The sequence below is a fragment of the Brassica napus genome, chromosome C7, assembly GCF_020379485.1.
Source record: "Brassica napus cultivar Da-Ae chromosome C7, Da-Ae, whole genome shotgun sequence".
In the NCBI taxonomy this organism is placed as follows: domain Eukaryota; kingdom Viridiplantae; phylum Streptophyta; class Magnoliopsida; order Brassicales; family Brassicaceae; genus Brassica; species Brassica napus.
In genome coordinates, this window is record NC_063450.1 from 10,731,271 (window position 1) to 10,751,201 (window position 19,931).

Consider the following 19,931-nt stretch of genomic DNA (forward strand, 5'->3'; position numbering starts at 1 on the left):
ACACCATATATGAAACATACGATAGTCAAAGCAAGTAATTTTTACAAAGTTTATCTTGAAATTGAAAGAGAGTTGGTTATCTTGTGTTTGGATAGCAATATGTAAATCATTTCAGACCTTTTAGTGTTGTTTTTTAATGAATTTATATTTTCTTATACTATTCATGATAGTGTTCCTAATTATGTACTAAACCTTCCAAAACAATTTGAAATTTGTAGGATCTTCCTAATATAAATATGATATATATGACTTTTTGTTTTGCCGGTTTTGGAAGACTTTGTTTAAATTTAGGATAGCCATCCTGAACACAGATTGCGTTACTCGCTTTTTTGAAATGTTTTGGAAGATTTTTGTTCTAATTTAGGATAGTCATCCTGAACAAAGATTGTCTTATAATTCCCTTGTGTTCTTTTTAATTTTTTTGTAAGACTTTGTTCAAATTTATGATAGTCATCCCGAACAAGGATTGTCTTAAGAATTCCTTGTATGCTTTTTGAATTGTTTTGGAGGGCTTTGTTCAAATTTAGGATAACCTTCCAGAAAAAGAATTGCCTTAAGATTTCCTTACACGTTTTTTTGAATTGTTTTGGAAGATTTAGTTCAAATGTCTCTGATTCACAGCTGGTTGATCTTTTTGAGATTTGGTTTTGATCTTGTTAACGGGTTTTCAACAGATGGTTAAGATTAATTGTATTTGTGGAGAATGGAATTCAAAGAAAGTTTTTTGCTTTGCCGCTTTTGGAAGACTTTGTTCAAATTTATTATAGCCATTCTGAACAGAGATTGTTTTACTCGCTTTTTTGAAATGTTTTTGAAGACTTTTTTCTAATTTAGAATAGCCATCTTGAACAAGGATTGTCTTAAGATTGCCTTGTATTTTTTTTGAATTGTTTTGTACGACTTTTCTTAAATTTAGGATAGCCATCCAGAACAAGGATTGCCTTAAGATTACCTTGTATGCTTTTGAATTGTTTTGGAGGGCTTTATTCAAATGTCTCTGATTCACAGTTGGTTGATCTTTTTGAGATTTGGTTTTGATCTTTTTAACAACTTTTCAACATATTGTTGAGATTATTTGTGTTTGTGGAGAATGGAGTTCAAAGCAAAATTTTTGATTTGCCGGTTTTCGAAGACTTTGTTCAAATTTAGGATAGCCATCCTGAATAGAGATTTCCTTACTCGCTTTTTTGAAATGTTTTTGAAGACTTTGTTCTAGTTTAGGATAGTCATCCTGAACAAGGATTGTATTAAGATTAAATTTTATTCTTTTTGAATTGTTTTGTAAGACTTTGTTCAAATTTAAGATAGTCATCCCGAACAAGAACAAAGTCTTCAGAACTAGTGCTCCAGGTGTTCCAGGTGTTCAAATTTAGGATAGCCATCTAGAACTAGTGCTCAAGGTGTTCAAATTTATTGTCTAGTGCTCCAGGTGTTCAAATTTAGGATAGCCATCCGGAACTAGTGGCAATTATGAAATAAAGATGCAAAATACATCCAAAGAAAACCTAACTTTGGTTACAAGCATGTGTTTAATCACATCAATTTAGAGTATTGTTCTAAATGCATAGTGAGAAGGCAAAGAGATTTAATATTCTTACTAAGCCAAAGACTCCAACAAAACAAGCTCAAATGTAAATTAAACAACTAAACAAGTTCAAAATGAGGACTTTCTCATAGTACTAGACAATTACTATGAAAAGTTTAGAAGTGTATATATTAAAAATCAGATATGTCGTTCTTGCATGATGTTGTGAGTAAGGTTTCACATGAGTCATGGGACAATGATACTATACCATGTGCTCTCTTTTCCTGAAACCACAAACATAATAATAACCATAGGGATGTAAACAACATAGCTATAAATCCTATGGAGTTGCAATACCCTATATACAAAATAAGTGCATGTACCTATCTAGTGCTCCAGGTGTGGCAATTGTGATCTCGTCTTTGAGATAAAGCACAGTGGTAATGCCTAATGAAGCATCCGGAAAACACCAAGCCGTTAGGGGAGAAGATAGGATAAGTATAAAGGGAAAAGTCATGAATTCGCAAAAGTAAAACTTTGCTCCGTTTTATTTGTTTTGAAAGAGGAGATATATGAGCTTCTTTACCATACTGGTATAGCTATGTAAAGGCCAGAACAACAATCAATACGGGTTGAAGGAAAAAAAATAAGCAAAAGTCTTCTGGAATACTTTTCTAAATGAAATGTTCTCTAACATTTTCAGACAGTTACACAAATTGTTTTGATCATGTTTATAAACTCACGAAGAATCTTACGCAAACAACAAAGAACTCCAAACTCAGTATGTTGTATTTCATCCACTACAGGTAAACCATTTAGAGTAAGAACCAGACACAAACAAGAAAAATAACTTAAATTAAGAAACCTAGGCAGATAAAGTTACACAAACTCGACACTAAACAAAGCCGTAAGCCTGACTAAAAACAAAGTACATAAACAAGAGTCACATGTGTTACCTTTGGTGAATTCAAGTTGGTTTCGGTCTCTTCAAAAAGAGACGTGTAGTAGGCTGGGTCGTAGATAGAACCACCCAAGATTTCTTCAGCACCTGAACATTGCATGTCTATAGCAGGATTTGTGGATTCACAAATCTGTTCTGTAAATCAGAATCCGTGTGGGGTAGTGAAGTGTTGACAATAGAAGCTCCAAGCCTATAAATCTGAAACCAGAAGTGAAGAAGAGATCTTGACAAAAACCCAATCATCTCCATAGCCATGGTAAGCTTCACTGAGAATAAAAAAAAGGTTCCCATTGTTTCAGCTGAAATTCTCCTGCAACATCACCGAAGCGAAACTCCCAAATTTTGAATCAAAAATTCTTAATTACAAATAACAATTGAAAACATTCAAACTTACAATGTAGATTCGCCGTGATTTTAACACTGTCGTCGCCGCCGGTGTTCATCGTCGGTGTCGTCGCCGGTGTTCATCGTCGGTGTCGTCGCCGGTGTCGTCGCCGGTGTTCGTCTCCGGTTTCGTCGACGAGAATGTCGAGAGCGAAACAAAAGTTTTTTTTTTATTATATTTATATTGATATGTAAGGGTATTAAAGTCTTCTAGCCTATTAATGAATTTATTTTTGTGATTTTCAGCTTGAGGTGCTACTTTTGGGATGAAAAATTAAAAGAGTCTATTTAGGAGAATTGCCCAAAATCAATAGGCTAAGAAGTAATGCAAAAATCATCATATTTTTGACTGCGAATAAAGCTATAGCTTTTGAGACAACCCCAGCCGGCTTTGCAACTGATCAAGACTACCCAAAATAGACGAAGGAAAAGCTTTGGGAAAAGAATCACCAACCAGAACTCAAAGAGAATTTTGGAGAACTCTAATCGAGCAAAAATCAGCCTGGATCATGGTGAATTGAGAGATGGACAAAGCATTCACTTTCTCGGTAATATTGGCTTATGAAGGCCACCTGATGGCCAAATGAAATTTTTGTTTGTTCTGGTAAATCAATGCATTCTTCCATCAAGAGTAAGTCAAGAACACATGCAAACATGTCCTAGCAAGTTTATGTCTAAGTTTTTAATCAAGAGGCCCAAGAAAAGGTATATTTTTCCCGAGAAAAAAATCTCAACAAAATTACTTTGATGATTCATTTGTTCTTACGAACAACTTGATTATCAGGGAGTGTGAACTCTGGTCAATCGACAACCTCTCATGTTGTCTTGGTGTTTCATATCCATAAACAAGAGTGAGTGAATCAAGAGCTTTCCGCAACTCTTGTGTGACAAATGCTAAATCATTCTCTCTTGACTCTAGGCACTATAAAAAACCCTGATAATATTAGTTTAGTGTAACACTAGTTTGTTCGTGTTTGTTATTTCTGAAGAAGAGAAACGTTTTGGTCTTGACAAAATAAAAGAGTTTTGAGCTTCAAATTATGTTTTTGATAACATTATACATTCTTTAAAAGAAACTTGAACCAGGTATACTCTTTGAACAAAAAATGTTTTCTTAGTGATAAAAACAAGTCTAGCTTGTTCTTGAGTCTTGATCTGTTTCTACAACACAACATAAGTATTGATACTCATGAAAAGAAATTAGAAAAAAAAATTGAGTCAAAAAAAATTTTGTTTTAGGAAACTTTGTGAAGCCACCAAAAAAAACAAAAACCACAACCGAATATGGACTTAACCGAAAACCAAGAAAAAATAAATAAATTGGAACTGAATTGAAAACTGAATGCTGATGTCTAAACATTTTAAAGAACAAACAAACATATTAACAAATTTGTCAACAGAAAATAATCTCGCGCTTTGAAAGCACAAGTAAAAATCTAGAACTAAATATAAGTGATATTTTATATTAAATATCATTAGTGGGAGCAAGAATTTTCAGAAACATTTGAAACATTTCGTTTCTTAGTAGAAGAACTGTGCAAATGTATATAAACTATATATCAAGCAACAAAAAAAGAAAAATGATTCAATAGATGACTTCACGAATAATAAAATTTATATTGTTTTTTCATAAGATTTTATATTATAATATCTTAATTATTATAGTTTATGAATGATAAAATATTTATTATTTATTATTACAATATTAAAATTGTCTATGCGATTAGGCGTCGCCTAGGCAGCTGTACTTTTCTGAGAACTGATAAAACCACTCATACGATATAATTGAAGATATAATTGTTTTTAAAATAACGTACGATATATTATTAGTTAGTTAAAGCATTTATAAATTTTTATAAATTATTTTTTCCTGTTCGCATATAACTCGCACTTTAATTAATTGTGTTGAAGAACATAAGTTAACTTCTTTGGCCCAATTTAAATAAAAATTCATTTTACATAATTATAAGGGATTATAAATGTAACTAAATTTAAAATTATGAAAAACCAACATGTATTTTTATTTCTAAAATTAGATTTTAAAGAAAAATCCACAATTAAAAAAAAAGTGAGTCAAAATATGATTAGCTATTAAAAGACCCATCAATTCCATTAACTTTTTTTTGCTGCGTACATACACAAACAAGTCAAGACCTGCTACGATTCTTTTCTTATAGATTCATCTAATGCTGAAAATGAAAGGAAAAAAAAGAAACGCATCTTGCAACGAAAGTTTTGGGATACATGTAACAACGAAAGGTTATGGACGCTTCTCTTGAAACCTTGATTTGTTAAATATCGGACGTGGACGAGCCTCGACAACAGACTCTTCTTCATTACCTTCGTCCTCAGATGATACTTCTTCTCTAGGTTGCTCTCCTTGTTCTTCAGTGTTTGGTTTTCTCTTCTTCTCTTGCTTTCTCTGCTTCTTCTTTTGACGTTTCAAACGCTTCTTTGATGTTTTTTCCTCTGCAGCTTTCACTTTCTCTTCTCTTCTTATAGTAAATTCCGCCATTTTCAAACGCTTGTTATAGTCAATATCCATCCTTGTGAGTCGGTCTTGCTCTCTTCGCCTCATTTGCCGGTACTGTATAACAGAGAGTGATGCATCGTTATGGTAAAACTCTAGAGATATCTACCAAATAAGCAAAGGAAGTATACAAGTTCTTTCTATATACAGAAAACATTTTGACAAGTGCAGCTTGATGCCATTAAAAGCCAAAACTAAAACTTGCAGGGCTAAACATCAAAAAGAACTAAGGCTATAATCAAATAATAAGCACTGACTAATCACTACAACTCACATTACCTTCTCGCACAGAATTACTCAAAATTCAAGCTCTATCACCTTTTAACCAGACATGGAAACATGGTGATCAGTTGAAAACTAAAAAAAACAAAACACATGTCCACTAAGAACATTCAGATCCCTATCTTACTAATGACACATAACTTCTTTTTAATGATCGAACATTCAGATCCCTATCTTACTAATGAAACCACATCCATCTATGCCTAAGAGCGAAAGACTTGGCTTTTGTTAGCAAATAATTTTCAGTGAAGAAGTTTCAAGTTCTCTTGTTTGAAATTTATGATTCCGGAAACCGAAACCCCAAAATGGGTATTAGGTAACCAGCACCAGTGACTAAAATCCCTTGATTCAGCACTATCAAACTTGTAACTAAACACTAAGCCTCCTTCGCAAATAAACAGCCTGCGATTCTGAATTCTCAGTTTTGGATCTGAGGTGAGACTTGGAAACCACATATAACTATTCTCAAGAGCAAAAGGCTTAGCTTTTGTTCACAGATAAAATGCAATTTTTTTCTGTGAGATTCACTTCCTATTCTATGCAACTGGAAGTTGAAAGCGCAAATCCACAAAGTAAACACAGGTCCACTAAGAAAATTCAGATCCCTGGCACTAAAATTCAATCACTAAAGACTAAACTCTATGAAATTTTCGATTCGCAAGAGTTAAAGACAGCCAGCGGAGACTAAGACGCAGTAATCAAAAGGATGGTATCAATTACCTGGTGGAAATCACCGGATCCAGAACCAGCGGAACTACCAGAGGTGTTGCTAACGCGGACCGGGACGTTCTCCAGGATTCTTCTAAGCTTTATCTCTAGATCTTCTTCGTCTTCGAGCATCACCGGAGGTTTATACTCCACGATAGATGTAGATCCTCCGCTATCAGCTTTCTTTGCCTCCATTAATGCCGACGCCGTCGTGGCGGCAACCACCAATCTCGTATCGCCTTCTTGCTTAGGTTTCCCGGTCGACATTGTTGTGTGCTCCTGAAAACCCTAACCCGATGCCAATTGGGGATATCTCTCCCCTAGACAAGACGATATATTTGCTTTAGGTGTCTATCAGTCAAGCTTTTGAGGCTTGGGCTTGGGCTTGAGCTGGGTTTATATATTTTGGAGACTATTGACTTCTACATGTTTTGAAAACTAAATTATAACCGGGCCGTTATAGCCTGCAATTAATTATTTCAAAAATAAATTTATGATTTTTTTTTTGGTCATCAACATATACAGACTTCTAAGACTCTGCAAACCAAACCGGTAACTCTGCATCCATGTGAACGATAAAAGACGACTACTTCCTGGCATTGCGTGCAACACAATCCGCCGGTGTATTATGTGTTATGGGTACATGAATGATGTTCGAGTTGTTAAAACTTTTCTTCAGGATCTTGATATCTTCCAAATAACTTGAAAAAGTTGATCATTCTTCTGGTTCTGAAACCATCTTCACCAATTGAGAACAATTCATTGCAAGTGTGACCTGAAACTGACGTAGATTCCACATACATTCCATTGTCCAAATAAGCGCTTCCACTTCCGCGTGAAGGGGTGACAGACTCGCCCTTATGTTCCTTGCGCCCATCAAACCATCAAAACCTTCTAAAGTGATATACCATCCTTGTCCTGAAAAAATCTTCTCATCTTTCCATGACTCATCTGTAAAGCACCATATACCTAGAATGATCGGTAGATTTGTGGCCTCGACCTCTATATTTTGGGAAACCCTTTGTGCCAATGAAACATGTGCTTCAGTCCACAATAGAAACTCCATTTCTACCAATTTTAAAGTGTCCCTAGGATCAATATCTATATTACTAAAAACTTTATTATTTCTTCCCTTCCAAATATACCATAATATCCAAGCAAATTGATGATCCTCCATTTGGTGGAACAACTCTCCAAAACAAATGATCCATATTCTCGAAAAATGATGGATTAGGGAAAACAGCTGGATTCGATGAGATGTTTGAGAGTGCCCAAACTTGTATCGCGGTGGACATTCAAAAAACACATGGTTTATTGATTCCTCCCGTTCTCCACACCTTGCACAGAAAATATCCCCTTGCATCCCCCTTTCTTGCAAGTTTTTCTTAACTGCAATGCATCCTAATACTATTTTCCATAAGAAATGCTTCATTTTCGGTGGACATCTTATTTTCCAGCAAAACACCTTCAAAATATCAACCGAAAGACCAAAAACTGGTAATGGTTTATCCTTGTCAGGGTAGACACGTTCTACTTGGTACGCAGATTTCACCGTGTATTTTTCATTATTTATGAAATGCCATCCGTCTTTGTCAACCAGTTGTATCCCACTCAAAAGGATACTTTCTATGACTCAAAATAAATTTATAATTTTTTAATTTTAATCAACAACTGGTTTATAAATTCAACTTTAATTATGATTTTTCACTGCCAACTAGATTTTGATCCTCGATTCGAAAATGCATGATTAAAATTTAGTCAATATTTATTTAAAAGAAATTACAATTATTGTTCCTAATTTATGTATTTTTAAAATGATTTTAAAATTTGTGTAGATGGTTTACTTTAACAAGTTGTATAGATTTTTTTTTGGTCATCAACATATACATATTCAGACTAACTCTGCAAAAAAAGCTGGTAACTTTCATCCATGTGAATGATGAAAGACAATTGTTTTCTGACACTGCGTGCTAGACTCTCCGCCCTTAAATTTTCCGTATGAGGTACATGAATGATCTATGAGTTTAGAAAACTTTCTTTCAAACTCTTGATATCTTCCAAATAACTTGCAAACACTGGCAATTCGTCTGGTTTCGAAACCATCGTCACCGATTGAGAACAATTCGTTGCAAACGTGACTTGAAACTGACGTAAATTCCTCGTACACTCCATTGTCCATATTAATGCTTCCACCTCCGAGTGAAGAGGTGAGATTCTTATGCGACGGTTCCTTGCTCCCATCAACCCATCAAGTTGTATAGATAGACTGAAGTTTGCGGAATTGAAGAGAATTTTAACTTATGATATGGGATTTTTGAATCTAAATATTTTAAAGTTAGATGAAAGCTAATTGATTTAAAATTTCATTTTCAATATTTTGTTGTTATATAATTTTTTCATCTCAACCTTCACACAAAGTAGTAAATGAATTTGACCTGTATTTTTAAAGCGCGTGGTTATTTAGTTGACATAATTTTACTTGACATATTTTATATTTTTGTAAGTGATTTCTAACTTTAAATATTTTTATGTAATTTATATTTAAGTATGAGTACATGATTAAATTAAATATGTTTTCTTAATTATGTTTAATTTTGGGTTTTAAAGAGAATGATGACTATGCTATATAAAATTTAATTCAAAATATGTACAAATTAAATTATAAATATTTTCTTATATTTTTTTAATTTTTGAACAATATATTTTTAGTTTGGTTACATTTGTAGAAAATTAATTTTTCAGTTTCATTACATTTGTAGGCTTGATCAGGGACTAGAATCAGTAAACGGTCGTGTTATTGGGTGTAGCGAGAATTTGCGAGTTGAAAAATTAATCATACTTATACTGGACCTCAACGCTTTTATTTATAGAAGTTACAAACTTTCTTATATTTTAGCTTCTTCCTCTGCTATTGACTAGTGGAAATCTTGACAAAGAAGAGTGTCCTCACAACCTCCAGCTTGTTACATAGGTGGTCGTGAATGCTTTCCATCTTGTAAAGTTTGACGTTGTCTCCATTTCGGTAAAGAATGTAATCCGGGATTGTGTTTACACCTTATCGTACACCTTTTTCTCTTCGCTGGTCAGTGGACCATTGAAGTTGATGGGCGGAGGATGAGGTGGGTAGTTTGAGAGAAGGAAAGGCCAACACCTTGATTGTCTCTATCAGAAGTTTGTTTGGATGTTGTGAGGAACATGATGAACTATTAATGGTTTTCAGATTCTTAAATAATTTATATGGGTTGTCAGTCGTTTTGAGGAGAATGTCAAAATGCATTAAAGGTCTTTTAGGGTGTTGACCAACCTTCTTTGGTTTTGGTGTCTTTTTGCATGGGGAGTATAGAACTTGAATTTTCTCGGAAAGGTGTATTCCTGAGTTGGTATGATGCAAAGATTTTACTGGGGGAAGGTGGCTGTGTTCGATCTTTAGCTGCCCACGTACCCTCGCCGAGGGATCAAGACTAACATAGCTATATTGTTTGATGTATGATTATGATGTCGTGATTTTAATGGTCGTGTTATTGGGTGTAGCGAGAATTTGTGAATTGAAAAAATAATCATACTTTTATTTGACCTTGATATCACTCAAATTACCCTAAGTGATTTGTACTCTCTCAAATAAGAGGTCGAGTTGTAGTACTTAGGGATCAAATCCACATGGAGCTAGGACACACAATAGATCTAAACAGTTTTTGATTAAGCTAGGCAAGTATTTGTAATATAAATTGTAGTGGTGAGTAAGGCAGTTGCTCGGTTGGTTGATTGAGGTTTTGAACAGTTATGAAAGGCATTTAGGATTCTATTCAAACAATCAGGATATTCTAGAACTCAAACTAAGAATTAATCGATCAGCTTCCCTTTTTTTAGATTATCTATTGTCTAGATCTAAGACCTCAACTGTCGTTTGTTGGTCTTGAGAAAGTTTCGATCGATGCTATCAATGGATAGTCGATCGATACACCTTTCGGCTTGTCGATCGATGCAACTGTGGAGTTGTCGATCGACGTCCCTTCTAGCAAGCTTTAGCGAGCGGGTTAGAACGTGTTCGCTAGGTTTAACTTAATCAGATGTCGCTTATTTCTAGCAATCCTAGCACAATATGAATTAGATCAGACAAAGGACCATGCTTCCGCTTGCGCCCAATTATCTAAGAACACAGTCATAGTTAGCTACTCTAGAACACAAGCATTAAAGGCAATTCAATTGATGGATATCCAAACAACTTAGCAGTTTTATATTTTGGGCTAATCTCTCGTGACTATTTGAACCCTAAATCTATTAGGTAGATCTATTCAAGCATGATAGTTGTCACAGAAAACCATAGAAAGAATAGATGAAATAGCAATAGATATAAAAACAAAAAGGAGTTCCACGAGGACTCTGAAGAAGTTCCTACCTTCTCTCCTAACATAAACTAAGAACAATGAAGTAAAGAAAGCGTAGCCGTCAACAATGGCTTAGAAAATACATAAATAGGATTTTCGGTCATCCATGGGTATTCTGGTAATTTTTGGTTGTCTCTTGGCTTAAGTCGGTCTTGAAATATACTCGGCCCGCGTTCTGGCATCACCGTCGATTGACACCTAGGGTGTACCGTCAATCGACGTTCTTTCACCTTCTCGACAGCTCTCTCTTGCGAGACAGACTGACCACTTCAGTAAAACATGCATAACTTCTGATCTAACCGTTGGATTGAACTCAAACTGATGGCATTGGAAAGCTAGCTCAAAGCTACATCTTTGGTTAAAAGATCAGCTCAATCGCACCATATCTAAAAATCTGACACGTCTGTGCAGTTCAGCACTCAAAATACCCCAAAATCACCAAAGTTCACCAAAACGTACCTGAACCTGAAAACACTCTAAAACATACTCTAAACCCATATAATATAGTCTAAAACACTCATATACCATGGCTAAAAGTTGATAAATCCATGGTATATCAGACCTCAACTCTTTTATTTATAGAAGTTACAAACTTTCTTATACTTTAGCTTCTTCCTATGCTATTGAATAGTGGAAGTCTAGACAGAGAAGAGCGTCCTAACAATCTCCAGCTTGTAACGTAGGTAGTCGTGAATGCTGTCCATCTTTTAAGGTTTTAGGCTGTCTCCATTGCGGTAAAGGATGTAATCTGATATTGTGTTACACAGGGTGGTAACTTATCGTACACCTTTTTCTCTTCGCTGGTCAGTGGACCATTGAAGTTGATGTGCGGAGGAGGAGGTGGTAGTGTGAGAGAAAGAAAGGCCACCAGCTTGGTTGTCTTTGCCAGAAGTTTGTTTAGATGTGGTGAGGAACCGGATGAACTAATAGTGGTTTTCAGATTCTGAGAGAGGGTTTTCATTCTTAAATAACTTATATGGTCAGTCGTTTCGAGGAGAATGTCAAAATGCATTAAAGGCCTTTTAGGGTGTTTGACCGATCTTCTCTGGTTTTGGTGTCTTTTTGCATGGGAAGTAGAAATTGAATTTTCTCGGAAATGTGCATTCCTGAGTTTGTATGATCAAAGGTTGTACTGGGGAAAGGTTGATGTGTTTGATCTTCAGCTGCCCACGAACCCTTGCCGAGGGATCAAGCCTAGCATAGCTATATTGTTTTTATGTCTGATTATGACGTCGTGATTTTAATGGTCGTATTATTGGGTGAAGCGAGAATTTGCGAGTTGAAAAATTAATCATAATTTTATTGGACCTCAACTCTTTTATTTATAGAAGTTACAAATTTTCTTATACTTTAGCTTCTTCCTCTGATATTGACTAGTGGAAGGCTAGACAGAGAAGAGCGTCCTCACAACCTCCAGCTTGTAACGTAGGTAGTCGTGAATGTTGTCCATCTTGTAAGGTTTGAGGTTGTCTCCATTTCGGTAAAGGATGTAATCCGAGATTGTGTTTACATAAGGGGGTAATTTATCGTACACCTTTTTCTCTCCGCTGGTCAGTGGACCATTGAAGTTGATGGGCGGAGGAGGAGGTGGTAGTGTGAGAGAAGGAAAGGCCAGAAACTTGGTTGTCTCTATCAGAAGTTCGTTTGGATATGGTGAGGAACCGGATGGACTAATAGTGGTTTTCAGATTCTAAGAGAGGTTTTTCATTATTAAATAATTTATATGGGTTGTCAGTATTTTCGAAGAGAATGTCGAAATGCATTAAAAGCCTTTTAGGATGTTTGACCGACCTTCTTTGGTTTTGGTGTTTTTTTGCATGGGGAGTAGAACTTGAATTTTCTCGGAATGGTGCATTCCTGAGTTTGTATGACGCAAAGGTTTTACTGGGGGAAGGTGGCTGTGTTCGATCTTCAGCTGCCCACGTACCCTCGCCGAAGGATGAAGCCTAACATAGTTATATTGTTTTTATGTTTGATTATGACGTCGTGATTTATTTTTGGTGATGGCGCTATAGTGCATGTGTTTTATTTTCTAAGTAGGTTGAGATGTTGGGCTTAGTGCCAGCCTGACCTGCGGTATATTAGGTCGAATATACAAATGAAGATTTGATGTCTTTGAATCTGGTCATATAGCACGTCCTCGAGCTCTTTTGTCTTCCACAGATGGTCTTGATACCTTTTGGAGTCTGAAATTTTAGGCATTTATGTTAGGTTGATGGCATAACCTTCATGCTATAAAGCCATGGCCTGCCGTGTATGGCACTGAAAGGGGCTGGCCAATCTTTGACGATTAATTCGATGATTTGTCGAACACCTCCCACGGTTACAAAAAATTTGATAGATCCGAGGGAATATGTCATTTCACCAGCAAAGCCGATAATGGTGTTAATTCCTCTTTTAGTAGGCACTTGGTATAGACCATTATTTTGAAGGCGTCGTAGAAAATGTTGTCGTCCGAGCTTCCAGTATCGACTATCACTCGTTGTTGGGGTCAAAGACAGTTACGACGAAGTTAACATTCAAATGTCCGAAGAAGTAAATGAGAATATTTCTACGACAAGTATTCTTTCGAAAAAGATTTGTTTTTACGAAGAGCCTTGCGGAGAAAACACGCTCGCAAAGCATCAGGGAAAGACCAGAATAAGGTCGCTACGCAGCGACCGGGCTTGGGCCAAGCTCGGTCGCTACGTAGCGACCGAGCACGCGTCCTGCTCGGTCGCTACGTAGCGATCGAGCCCGAGCCAAGCTCGGTCGCTACGTAGCGACCGAGCGCGCGTCCCGCTCTGTCGCTATGTAGCGACCGAGCTCGAGCCAAGCTCGTTCGCTACGTAGCGACCGAGCACGTGCACGTTTCGATCGTTACGAAGCGATCGAGCTTTCCCGAAACATCGATAAGACACGAATCCATGCATTCTCGTCTACTCTTTGATACTATCTCCCGAAGACCGCAGCAAACCCATTTCATGTTTCTCGTCATTTGAAGTCATCAATCAAACTTTACGATAAAAACCGCGGAAAGTTCGTTCTTTATCGAACGAAGCCGTAATAAACGTTTCGAGTCAAAAGACGGCCCAAAGAGACCTAAGACGCGACTCGAAGCCCACTTACGATTTCTGAACCAAAAGCCCATGAACCGTAGGACTGTTTATGCTTGGTTCGCAAGGAAAGATAAATGTTAAGTTTCCGCGGATAAATACGAAGTTTTGGAAGATAACTACGAAGATCGGGAAAAATAGAATATCTCCATTTTTAAGCTATGATGGCTTAAGGGCAGAAGGGGAAAAGCGTAAACCGACCTAGGAGCGAGTATATAAGGAGTCCTAGGCGAGAGGCATATGAGAGAACTTTGACACAAGAAACTTAGCACTTAGAGCGATTTTAGGCAATTTTCCGTTTTTGTTATTCGAGCTGCGACTCAATTAGGTTTTTGCCGTCTTCGGGTTTTAAAACTAGGAATCTCGCAGATTCAACGAAGGGTATTTGGTCCTTCACAATGTCTTCCAAAACACCGCCGAGCGAAACGCGGGAAAACTTGGAGGAAACTGGGAAGAACCCTACAAGATCGAAAAAGTCGTTCGACCAGGTTCCTAGGAAATAACCAACATGCAAGGTGTAAAAATTCCGAGAACCTGGAACGCAATGCATCTCAAAAAATACTATCACGAAACAAACCACCTCACGACTACCGAACTACGAGACAGTTTAATCTCCATAAAGAGTACGTAGGCAGTTTGTCGAAAGACGAATTCAGCTGTCCCCCCTCGCTAAAGGGGGGGGGGGGAAGAGGGTACGTATACTCGTATACTCTCAATTTCGAAAGTTCTGGCCACTTTCTCGATATTTCTGGAACTTTTTAACCAAGCAAATCATCTTCATCCGCAAAATTATTTATGAGTCCTAAAAAAAAAAAAACTCGAAAATAAACCAGTCGTTAGGGAAAAAATCAACCTTTGGCATTGCGAGACGTCGCAAAAAACGCTTTAAGAGTTGTTTCCCGCCCGACAAAACAAAACCCTCGTCACGAAAAACAACATACACGTTAAACGTCTCAACCAAACACATATTTTTCGCAAAGACCCAAACGACAATATCTACCACCAAGTTCGTTGCTGATCACATCGAATTCTTAAACGTCCTAAACAGACATAGCCATCTCACGAAGATGACTCTCGTACATCCGACACAAGGATAATAGCGCTATAAAAAAAATCCAAAATTTTGGTATAGCACTTCCAGTTGGCTTAAAAATTGTCTCTGGAGAGATGCTCGATTCGTATTAGACAAGTCGTATAAGCCGAGAACCTATCGCGGACTTTAAATCGGTACGAATCAGGTTAAAATCGCAACAGATAAATCGATAGCCTGCTAGTCACCGCATAAATCTTAAAATCGATAGTAAACCTAGGTCTTGCCCTAAACCCAGCGCACTGGTCTCTAACACCTCAAGGCATGATATCAAAAAGATACGAGATCCTAAACCATGCCTCTATGCTTATATTCAACATCTTCAGATATCCCGCGAAATCTAGATCTCGCGGAAAAACTCTCGAAACAGATCGCGAACAAAGCATTTCACATCGAAGAAGGATATGAGACGACAACTCATCATCTTCCTTCCACACCGTACGCTAACTCATGAAAACGCAAATTGATCATCCTTTCATAAAAAGAAAGCTGCAAAACAGCAGGGATTCAAAGCCACAAACGGTCAGTCCCGAAGCATGAAATGAAGCCATTTAAGGCCAAAACATCAACACAAAAAAAAATCTCTCACAAGAGATCGAAACCATGGTAATCTTTTGGACTCAAGCCTCCTCGTCGCCCATCACTTCGTCCAAGCGCGGGGCTGCGTCGCCTCTGTTTTCCCCGACCACAGGATTTTTCCCCTCTGGGTCTTCTGAACACGTCAGAAGGAAGCACGCGGATTTTAGGTCAGCCAGGATGAGATCAAAATCCCCATCCACGGCCGCTGAATCTCCCTTGCAACCAGACAACCTGGTCTCTTCGGCTTCTAAGGAAGGAGGAATCTCGCTCTGAAGTGCCCGAATTACGGCCATCCCGCCCTCGACAGTCGCCAAGGCCAAATCCCTGCTGCGGATGCACTCGAGGGAGCCAAGAAAGGCAGAGGTCTTCGCCAAATGAGCCTGGAACTCAGCGCGGAGAGCATCTTTGGCCTCTTCGATCCCGCAGCTCGTCGATCCAACGTCACTCTCGATCTGACGCTGAAATCGACACACCTCCGAAGACTTGGCCTTCCTGGCCTTCTTCTCTTTAAGCAGAGAGCTCGCCGTCTTCCCAAGGTCCCTCTCGAGCTCCCCGATCTCGACCTCTAGCTTGGACACCTTTTTGGAATGAGAATCCTTGACAGCCGTCAGCATGGCTTCAGTTTCAGACCATCTGCTTTGCATCTCCGTCAACTCCCCAGCAAGACGACTGGAGTCAGAACCGCACTCGCTGATCATCCCGCTGATCAGCGACATGAACTGCGAGACGAGAGAACAGTTAGAGATACAAAATGAAGCAAAGCTAAAAAAAAATGGAAGTATCCGACGAGCTAATCGTAAAAGTCCAAAATGAGCGACAAACCCTTCCGCGGAGCCCCGACGCCAGATTCGAGCCTCCTTGCTGCGAAGATTCCCCGTCACCGCCCTTGGTAAACTTCCTCTTCCGGCCCTTAGGCTGAGCGACCGGAGCAGCGCTGGGAGCACGCAGCGCTAGGACGATCTCTTTCCTAGCCGGTGGAGGAGGCATAGACTCGGCGGCCCTCTCTTTGTCCTCGACAAGAATCGGAGTAGTAGACGATCCGGCAGGATGAACCAAAGCATCCGGAACACACGGAACGCTCGTATCAACGAGAGTTCCGCAGTCCTGCGTTCTGCGGAACCTGAACCTCAGCTCCATGATCCGGAGCAACGGCCAGAGCAGAAGAGGATGGGAACTCGGTACCAGCTTGGACTGGCTCCTTTTCGGCTTTGCGGCGAGCTTATTTCTCTCGAAAGGAAAGATGGCCGGCGATGCAAGCTGGCACATCAACGGAGGAAGCCGGAGCCGGAGCTTGGGAGGTGGCCTCGCCCATTTCAACGTCGGAACTTCTCTTGTTACCTTGGGAAGAAGACATCTTGAAAGCTAAAGTTTAGGAGAGAAGCTAGAGAAGATTTAAAGGAAGGAAAGTGTGAAAGAAATGAATGATAGGAGCTCACTACTTATAGAAGAATGAGCTTAGGATTTCGATTTTTATAAACATATATTTTCTCGATGACTTTCCTCCGCGGAATTCAGAATGCAAACTTCGTCCAATACACCTATCTTTGCCTAAATCGGCAAACCGCATGCTAGAATCTCGTCCCGATCCACGATTCTAACGAGCTGGGGGGCTAACTGTTGGGGTCAAAAACGGTTACGACGAAGTTAACATTCAAATGTCCGAACATGTAAATGAGAATATTTCTACGACAAGTATACTTTCGAAAAAGATTTGTTTTTACGAAGAGCCTTACGGCGAAAACACGCTCGCAAAGCATCGGAGAAAGACCAGAATAAGGTCGCTATGCAGCGACCGGGCTCGAGCCAAGCTCAGTCGCTACGTAGCGACCGAGCACGCATCCCCCTCGGTCGCTATGTAGCGACCGAGTCCGAGACATGCTCAGTCGCTATGTAGCGACCGAGCTCGAGCCAAGCTCGGTCGCTACATAGCGATCGAGCCCGAGCCAAGCTCGGTCGCTACGTAGCGATCAAGCACGTGCATGTTTTGATCGTTACGAAGCGATCGAGCTTTCCCGAAACATCGATACGACACGAATCCATGCATTCTCGTCTACTCTTTGATACTATCTCCCGAAGACCGTAGCAAACCCATTTCATGTTTCTCGTCATTTGAACTCATCAATCGAACTTTACGATAAAAACCGCGGAAAGTTCGTTTTTTATCGAAAGAAGCCGTAATAAACGTTTCGAGTCAAAAGACGGCCCAAAGAGATCTAAGACGCGACTCGAAGCCCACTTACGATTTCTTAACCAAAAGCCCATGAACCGTAGGATGGTTTATGCTTGGTTCGCAAGGAAAGATAATGTCAAGTTTCCGCGGATAAATACGAAGTTTTGGAAGATAATTATGAAGATCGGGAAAAATGGAATATCTCCATTTTTAAGCTATGACGGCTTAAGGGCAGAAGGGGAAAAGCGTAAACTGACTTTGGAGCGAGTATATAAGGAGTCCTAGGCGAGAGGCACAGGAGAGAACTTTGACACAACAAACTTAGCACTTAGAACGATTTTAGGCAATTTTTCGTTTTTGTTATTCGAGCTGCGACTCAATTAGGTTTTTGCCATCTTAGGGTTTTAGAACTAGGAATCTCGCCGACAGCTCTCGTAGTCCAGGCACTTATCTTGTTGTAAACGCTCAAACGCAGATTCGGAATAAGAACTATCTTGCTCTCTTTTTCGATTTCTTATTTTATTACTGTTCTCGTTTCGTGTTCTGATTGCTTAGTGTGTGGTATTAGCAGATATTCGGGACCTCTGGAAAATTAGGATTTTCCTAGTTTCCTAATTTAAATGGAAATCGACAGTGCAAATTTCGGTTCCCCCACTCGTGAGAAATTTTGTCCCCCAACGTCAATACGTATGATCAAGGCAACATTGTGAGGCTTGTCGTGGTCAACAGTTGTCGTGGTCAACAGTCTCGTGTTCGTGAAAGGTTATCTCGTGGTCAGATCCAGTGATTGGTGCTCGTTTTCCTACGTTGTTTTCAGCCCTTCCTTGTTATGTTTTTATCTAACTGAAGGAAATTAAAAATTTTAAAACCCATGTAAATGAATTCGATTTTTTTCTTTGGAGGAAGTGGGTAGTATTCTGGGCTCCCAAACAGATAGAGGTTGTGATAGGCCATGGATTTTACCCACTTTTAGCCATGGTTTATAAGTGTTTTAATAACTAATTACTATATTCTAGAGTCTATTTAGGATATTTATAGGTTCAGGAGTGATTTGGAAGAAAATGATGATTTTGGAGATAAAAAGAGAAAGCATCCGAGCTGACCCTCGAGCAAAACTAGCGGTCTACATTTAGAAGGAATAATCGATCGATGCACACCATGTGACATTGATCGACAGCGAAGCACGCAGAAGCCCGTTTGATTCCAGCCGACTTAGAGCCCAAGACTTCACTAATTTACAAGATTACCCCTGGCGAGTTTTAACCTAATATTTATAGCTTGCGAACATGTTAGAGACAAGGTGTGCTTTCTTGTTTTATTATGTTCACAGCAGAGATTTTCTAGGATTTTAGTAGAGTTGGAGAGAAGATCCAAAGTGATTTGTGATTGGAGCTCCATTATTATCTATCTATCTATGCAGTTTTTATACCTAATTGTTGTTATGAATTACTTAGCTATGTCTGAGTAGTTCTATTGTTAGGTTTATGGTTTAAATAGGTTATGAGGGAGTAGCCCCAACTATAGATTGCTAGTTGTGATATTCATCATTAGGATTGTCATTAATGCATGTTTCTAGTGTAGCTAGCTAGAACTTGACCTAGGAGTTGTAGACGCATGTTATCACTTGCATCTCACCCCGAATCCGTCCTAATTGAGCTATGATTGCTAGAGTAAGGCGAAAGCTGATCTAGGAAGCCTAGTGAGCATTATTCAACCCGTGCGTAAAGCTTGACTAACGCTCGTCAATCGATATTCCTTAGAATAATCGATCGATGGTGCGAAAGGTGTATCGATCGATATTCCTCTAGAATCATCGATCGACACTTCGTCTGGTCAATAGACAAACCTAGAAAGAGAACGCCGATCGGTTTGTTATTAAGAGATTGAGCTTTATAATATCATGCATACAACTATTAAGCATCTTTATGATTATAATCTTGATTACCTAAATAGAAACCCTAAGTTTAGCTACTTTATTTAATTGTGAAAACCCAATCAAATCAATCGAGCAACTACCTTGCTCACAACCTTCTTATTTACATTTGAACATAATCAACATAGCTTAATCACTCTAATTAGATTTATTAGGTTTCCTAACTCCTTGTGGATTCGATCCCTAAGTACTAAAATCGAACCTCTTATTTGAGAGAATAATTCACTCCTTAGGGTAATTTGAGTGAGATCAAATTTGGTGCCGTTGCCGGGGAGGTTTGATCGCCTAT

At 38.6% G+C, this 19,931-nt stretch overlaps 1 protein-coding gene across 1 annotated transcript; it reads right to left on the minus strand.

Moving 5' to 3' along the window:
• Nucleotides 1–4,954: 4,954 nt before the first annotated feature.
• On the minus strand, nt 4,955–6,747 carry LOC106407091 (PRKR-interacting protein 1). The gene is made up of 2 exons (XM_013847884.3): nt 6,403–6,747; nt 4,955–5,457 (listed from the first exon to the last, which is right to left on the minus strand). The coding sequence occupies exons 1-2, from the start codon at nt 6,655–6,657 to the stop codon at nt 5,131–5,133; spliced, it is 582 nt and encodes a 193-aa protein (XP_013703338.1). The 5' UTR covers nt 6,658–6,747; the 3' UTR covers nt 4,955–5,130.
• Nucleotides 6,748–19,931: the final 13,184 nt, after the last annotated feature.

Coding starts and splice junctions, on each gene's coding strand:
- LOC106407091 (XM_013847884.3), bottom strand. CDS start 6,657: ATGTCGACCGGGAAACCTAAGCAAGAAGGCGATACGAGATTGGTGGTT. Junction 5,458..6,402: donor GATCCGGTGATTTCCACCAG/GTAATTGATACC, acceptor TCTGTTATACAG/TACCGGCAAATGAGGCGAAG.